Below are 7,500 nucleotides of genomic sequence, written 5' to 3'. Positions count from 1 at the left end.
CCAATAGGTTTTTTTTCATGCACTCACTTACTCTCTTGCTAACACACACACACACACACACACACACACACACACACACACACTGCAGCAGAGGAAAATGTAGCTCCTCTCTCCTGTCCTTTCTCCCTCCACATGACGCACGAGTATTGTTGATTTTTTCTTCCTCCTCCTCTCCTCCAGCTCGGCTATTATTATTTTTCCAGCGGAGCTGCCCAGCAACGCTCGCCTGTGCAAATCCATCAGCAGTCGCTCCTCCGTCCCGAACATGGGCCACTGAACAAGCGACGAGGAACAACCCCCCCGACCCCCCAAACGGTACCAGAGAGGGGCCAGAGGTACATCATCGCCAGACCAGGCATCCTTCATCCCCCAGTGATTAAAAGCACGGCTCCTCCAGGGTGGATGGATGACTGGAAGCGAAACCCATGAGCATAACTCAGGGCACTGTCCCCAATTGCCCCCATTCCCCCCCCCCAGCCCCCCACCCCCCCCACCCCCATCCTACCCCACCCTTTCTCTCTCTGCTCTCTGTCACTCTCCGTCTCTCGGATGGGTGAATGGGGAAAGTGGACTAAAGTGGACTATGTCGGCCAGTGAGGGATGGGAGTGAGGGAGCGTGTTATGAGAGGGGTGCACAGGAGGCTGCTGCACTGACGCACACTAAACATTCCTGAGACAACAAAACAAAGTGGACCGGCCCTTGGGGGGTTAGTACGCTGAGTAACTCAATAAGCCACAGAGAGCCCCCTGACACACACACACACACACACACACACACACACACACAGACACACACACACACACACAGACACACACATACACTCTTTTTCTGCCGTAAGCTGTCTAAAGGATATATCAGCACATCTGCTTATGAAGCAAGCCTTTCTTCAGACATTACAGTAAATCAATAGTCCACTGCACAACTCTCTCACTAGTACTGCACAACTCTCTCATTCTCTCTATTACCATCTGAAATGCATGATTCAAACATGTGTAGTCCAGGATTATATCAACAGCTCATATCTCTATATCAAGCACAACGTGCATCAGGCACCCTGCAATATGCAGTCTGATCTAGCCCAACACTGACACTCCTCACATGGGATATAATCAGAGCCAGAGCTCCCCTTACTGTCCCACCCAGTCCAACTAAAACTTTAGACTGTTTAAATAACCACATAATTTGGACTAATGCAATGCACCAAACCTCAAACACCCCACCACCACCACAGGGTAGTGACTAACCTTGTCCACACTCTGGCCCCTGCAGACTCAGGCTCTCCGCTACTGCCCCCCCACCCCACCTTACCCTGGAGCGGACGCAGTTCCTGCGGGACGCCTCCCTGAGGCGGCTCCAGGAGGCCTTGCGGCTGGGCCCGCGTAGCCCCAGCTCCAGCTCGCCCCAGTAGGCCCGCGCCAGCAGCTGGAACCACAGGCAGTAGGTCTCCGACAGGCAGCCGTCCACGCCGGCCAGCCGCGCCCAGGGGCAGTCGCCCAGCGAGGGCGAGCATCCTCCGCCTCCTTCAACGTCCTCCGAGGATGCGGTCACCATGACCACGCGCTCCACATCGCCACCGTCGCCGCCGGCCGACAGCCGTCCACCACCGCCGGCGCGCTCGGCCAGCATGGCATAGCCAGCCGCGAGGATGGCCACAGGCAGGCGCTCTGTGGATGGACTTGAGTTGTATTCCGTGTTTGTGTTTCAGTAGCCGTTAAGAGTGGTGTCTGCTCGTTCCTTTCCTTTCACTCTCTGCCCAAGATCTCTCTCTCTCCCCCTCTCTCTCTCTCTTCTCACCCTTCTCTCTTTACTGAGTAGCTCTAATGTTCTCAATAGTCTTCTGGTTCTCTTATTCACCTACTTTCTCTCTCTCTCTTTCTCTCAATCTCTCTTTAACCACTTCTCTCCATAACCCATCACTGATGTCTCTTGCTTTCTTACTGTCTTCTCTTCATTTCTTCTCTCCGTCTTTGCTCTCTACTTTCACTTGCTCTCCACTCTTCGTTTCCCTGTTCTCTCTCTCGTTCTCGTGTTCTCTCTAGTCCCTCTCTCCTCTCATTCTCCCTCTCCTCTACCCGTCGTTCGCTCCCTTGTTCCTGTTCCCCACGCTTAGCTCTCACTGCGGAGGAGAGGCAAGAGCAGAGCTTGTGAGCTGAAATTCCCACACACACATGCCGGTGTTTCCACTCAGAGAGCGAGAGAGAGAGTGTGTGAGCACAGAGTCTGGGCAGACTGACGCATTCATCCACCCACCCACTCTCTCTCTCTCTCTTTCCCTATCTCTCTCACACACACATACAGATACACATATGTACACACACACACATTCAGAATGTGTGATTACTGTACACGCACATAAACACACACACACACACACTCACACACACACACACACACACACACACACACACACACACACACATCTGGTTGTGCTCTGCTGAATGAACTGAGGGGGGAAAACTGTTTTAGGAGAAGCAGCTGCCAAAACCACATGACTGTTTCCTCCCTCAAGAGAGGCACACACACACACACACACACACAGACACACACACACATAGATACACAGACTAACAATGACAGGGGTTAAGCCTGAGAAGAATAGCTCCAGGCTATGTGCTGAAGTGACTGTACCCTAAAGAGATCACAGGACCAACTAAGAGGAGCTTTCAAGCTCAACACATCACTTCTCAAAGGTCGATACTCACCTCCTGATCCAACATGACAAGGACTGACATCAAAAACAGGCACTCCAGAGAGCAGCGAAGCTACATGTAAGCTTGCACCTCAGTGTCACTGTAATACAATAGAAAATTGATGTCCTGTGACACGATGTTGATTAGCCAATTACAATGATTGTCATCTGCTCTCTTTTGAGACAAGCTTTCTCAAAAAAAGAAGAAGATTTTAACAGATTTTTTTCGGATTATCCATCTGTGCCAACCCCAGGTATGGCACTCCCATACTCAATATGTCCTGTAAGTATGTTAAAATTGAGGATGAACTAAGATACTCAATATGTCCTGTAAATATGTTAGACTCCGATACTAGACATGTCCTGTAAATATGTTAGAATTGAGGATGAACTTAAACTTGCTAAGAGCCTCAGTCTAAGAGTTTCAATGGTCACTGCCAGTGAGCGTGGGGTGAGTGTAGTGTAGTGACACACTGGTGCTAAAGTGACACTGTCCCCTAATGTCCCCACTCTCACTGTAATGGTCTAGCAGTCTGATCTCACTAATGTATTTGATTGGGAATGGGGGCAAGGGGACATCTGTGTGTGATTTCTCTAACGCTCCGCTCTGATGAGGGTTTCCGGCACGCTGACCCCTCCCTACGAGTGTCTCCCTCTGGACGGGTTACATAACAGGCCAGGGGGCAGTGTGTGAGCCCGTCATTAGCGGCCGGAGCGTCCAGTAAACAACTCCCCCAGAGGATTCAGACCTCTACACTCTGTACACAGCCGGTAACCTGCTGGAGGGTTAGCAGCCCGCTGGGCAGTCCTCCGTTCCAGTGGTGTGGTCACAGCAGAGAGCTGATAGAGAGAGGAGAAGCTCAATATTTCATTGCTCCTCCGAAAAGAGACACGTGAAAGAGCACTCCAGGGCTTATGGAGAGAGAAAGAGAGGGAGGGAGAGAGAGAGAACGAGAGAGTGAGAGAATGAGAAAGATGACTTTCTGAATGCGAAGAGGGAGCTTTTTCCAGTGTGAAAAAGTTTTGCCGGAAAAGTCAGCTTTTCTCGTCATTAATAATTTACAGCAGTAACATGGAGTTTTCTAGTGCATGCTCTCATTTAGAATTTGCTCTCTCAATTAAAGGCAGAGTGCAGTGTGTGTGTGTGTGTGTGTGTGTGTGTGTGTGTGTGTGTGTGTGTGTGTTTGTGTGGGAGAGAGAGAGCGCAGATGTGTGTGAGCATATGTGTCACAGGCTGTGCAGTATGGGGAAAACAGGAAGCCAGTGATGGCATGTCCCCTCAAAGCACTCCTCTCATTACCACACAGACATACACACACATGCACACACACACACATACACATACACATACACACACACACACACACATGCACATACATACACACACACACAGACAGACTCAGACACACTCAGAGACACACACACACACACACAGACACACACACACACACACACACACACACACACATTCCTCTGGACATAGCTCGTCTCCCTTGCACCGCTGCCTATGGAAAATGGTGCAAAAATAACGCCCTGGCCATCTGTGACAGCCTTGTTGTGAGCGCTGTGGGCTGAGAACTTTTCAAAGACACTTCTGTGCTTCTGTGTGTGTGTGTGTGTGTGTGTGTGTGTGTGTGTGTGTGTGTGTGTGTGTGTGTGTGTGTGTATGTGTGTGTGTGAGAGAGTGTGTGTGTATGTGTGTGTGTGTGTGTGTGGACATGCAGTCCATATATGATAAAGGAAAGACCCCACTATTCATCCAGTAAGAAGAAACGCTGCTTTTATCTGTGCTGGCTTTGAGCAGTTTTCAGCATAGCTTCTCCTTCTTCTTCCCCGCACTCGAGACAAGAACATTCCTGTCTGACAGGAAATCCAGTTTCATGGACACGACTGAGTACACCCAGCGAGAACAAAAACTTGCATCGGGGAAAAATGTTTTTGACAACACAATAAAGCATCATAAAAAATGGCATTTCGGTCTGCAGCGGTTCACATATTTATTTGTCTGCAACACAACTCACACACACACAACATAAAAACGCTCACCTCTCGAGCAAACGCTCAGGCGAATAAAAAATAAAACATCTGAAAATTGGAAACAGCTCACTTGGATGTTGCCGTTTAAACAAACAGTCATTGCCATGGCAACCACCAGTGGATATGTCATTGAACCTGTCCAAAAGTGTGTTCATATAGGGGCTGGCTTTCAGCCACAGGTTAAGTCATCATGAACAGACGCACACACAGGAGAGGCCCAGAGTCGATATTAATGAGACAAGGTCAATGTCGAGACATGGTCAATGTCGGGACACTCAAGACACACTTGAGAGGTGAGAGATGGACGCTGAAGTTGAATAAACTGCAAGATACGACCTATGGCATAAATTAACAGAGCCACATTCCTTTTGTGAGTCATCAACATACTTGGCCAACATACTTGAATTTCCCCTGGGGATCAATAAAGTATCTATCTATCTATCTGGCCAATAAAAGCATTGTGATCTGATTTTGATTCAGATAAGAATGGCTGGAGGGACTTGGAGCAGTAGTGTGTTCAACTTTGATGCACATTTCAGCTTTGATGCAATGTGTGTGTGTGTGTGTGTGTGTGTGTGTGTGTGTGTGTGTGTGTGTGTGTGTGTGCATGCCACCATGTCAAGTAGTGTGAAGTGTGACTACTCAAGTCGTTTACACATCTGGATTGGTACTTGGGTTGTCAAACTATCAATTCTGCTTTCTGGCAATAAACAATACATACCGGTACATAACACACACACACACACACACAATTTCTGATTTCACACTTGCAAATCAGTAAAGTAATTCCAGTTACAGCACAATATGATTACACACACTTATTCAGCAGCACACCATATCGTGTTTGGAAACTGTTGGCAAGCCGACCCAAAGACTTCCAAAGCTATTTCACAATCAATGGTGGTGAGTACGATTTACAAACACACTTTCTCTTTGTTAGCCGTAGTGTGGGAACACTCATAGAAGTAGGTTGAGCATGAGATTACTGATTGACAGACTAATAAACGAGAGAGTTCATCTGAGGACAGGGACGCTGGACAACGGTGTACATATAAGAGAAAAAAAGACCCCTTTTCTCTCTTTACACACATACACACACACACACACACACACACACAAATACCATATAGTGCAAAGACTGAACGAGTGCCTAGGATGTCAAAGAGATCTCAAACAGACAGACAGACACACACACACACACACACACACACACAAACAGACAGGTCCCACAGGCAGGTGTCTCGAAAGAGCATCAATCAGTTCCTCATCCCCATAAGGAGCCAACATGCATAAAAGCCAGAGCCATGTCAGCCATCACACGCAACGCCCCAATCACATGCTTTCATCAATCACTTTCATTGGCCAGCTCTGTGCCTGAGCCAGCTAATCCACATAAGCAAAGCTAAGAAACTGGAAATGGGGAGCAAACCAACCTCTGAATGTAGTCTGTTATATACCTGGGAGCTCAAAGACTGAGCCAGAAGATGGAAGGCCCAAAGACAGAGTAGCTCTTTTGCTGGATGTAAACTTAACAGAGGGATTCACAGCCTGTAGTTTGCTGCTGCTGGTGAACCGTGTTAATGTGAGAGCAGAGGACAGAGAAAGACCATAGGCCATAAAAATGACAAGACTGGTCAAGTGTGTGTCAAAAGCACCTGTGCTTGTGTGTGTGTGTTTGTGTGTGTGTGTGTGTGTGTGTGTGTGTGAGGAAGGGGTGTAAAGTGCATACAAAATGACCTTGATATGTAACTTCACATCCATGTGAAACTCTTTTAGCTGGTGCAACACCTCAGATTTTTCACACCTCCTAATGTTATGGACCTCACTGTCATTAGCCTTAATCCTTTCTGCTACCCATGCAGAACAGCTGACAGACAGACAGACCAACAGACACCTAAGGCACTTAGAGCTAGAAAGAGGATGACCTACCGCTAAGGGCAGACAAATACAGATAACTAAAAAGATACTCAGAGAGCGCAGATCTCCACCAAGGCCGAAGACAGTATCTCGCAATGTTAACAAAAGTGAAGCTACATTCCTGAGTCCGCTTGGATCTTGGCACTTAGTTCTACTCTGGAACATAACGACAAAGCTTTCCACCTAGTGTGATGAAAAATGGGGAAGCTGTACAGACAGACGAACAACCAAACAGCCAAAGCGTACCAAAAATAGCCTCCTTGGCAGAGGTAACGAGACAGAGAGACAACAGACACAAACGTAGACAGGGGAAGACCAGAGGGACATCAGCAGATGGGACTCCCCGAGAGAGGGGGGGGGGGGGGGCTCAGAACGCAGAGAGAGAAGGAGCCTCTCATCCATCAGTCATGTGGCGGTGGGCGGGCTTGTGGCTGGACGCAAAGGGGACGGGAGCACGCGCCAAGAGAAACACTCAGACACTGCTGTGCGGGGAGATGAGAGGAGGATGTTTGAGGACATAATGGAGGGGTTTGCACAGAACGCCATTATGGGTTCCCCCCCCCACCCCCCTCGTCTTTTACGAGTTTGTAAACTAAAACCAAATGAGCGGAGAGCTGAACGGCAGGACAAGGGACACGGGCCAAGGTGCAGAAGTGGAGACACTACAGAATGTGTGTGCGTGTGTGTGTGTGTGTGTAATGGACAGATAAAGAAAGTAAAAGAGTAAATGACAAATGGTGTAATAGATAGTGTGTGTGTGTGTGGGTTTGTGGTGTGGTTCTTTTTTCGCAAAAAGTTCAACTGGGGGTTGGATGCTAAAGACCATGGGACCGTGGGACTGATATCTGAGGCTGAG

At 48.5% G+C, this 7,500-nt stretch overlaps 1 protein-coding gene across 6 annotated transcripts in view; it reads right to left on the bottom strand.

The window, feature by feature from the left end:
• Positions 1 to 7,500, bottom strand: part of LOC121688156 (rho GTPase-activating protein 21-like) — a 98,513-nt gene that overhangs the window by 51,825 nt on the left and 39,188 nt on the right. For 3 of the 6 annotated variants that reach the window (XM_042067561.1, XM_042067563.1, XM_042067568.1), the window contains exon 1: positions 1,310 to 1,977. The exons of 2 other annotated variants lie outside the window; for them this stretch is intronic. In XM_042067561.1, coding sequence (XP_041923495.1) covers positions 1,310 to 1,627 — 318 coding nt within the window. In that variant the 5' untranslated portion in view covers positions 1,628 to 1,977. Of the gene's footprint in view, positions 1 to 1,309; positions 1,979 to 7,500 lie in introns of those variants that run through there. One more of the 6 variants, XM_042067562.1, reaches the window with a different exon arrangement.

Source organism: Alosa sapidissima, chromosome 17, assembly GCF_018492685.1.
Source record: "Alosa sapidissima isolate fAloSap1 chromosome 17, fAloSap1.pri, whole genome shotgun sequence".
Classification (NCBI taxonomy): Eukaryota; Metazoa; Chordata; class Actinopteri; order Clupeiformes; family Clupeidae; genus Alosa; species Alosa sapidissima.
Note: the sequence above shows the minus strand (reverse complement) of the source record. Positions and strands in the feature narration are given on the sequence as shown.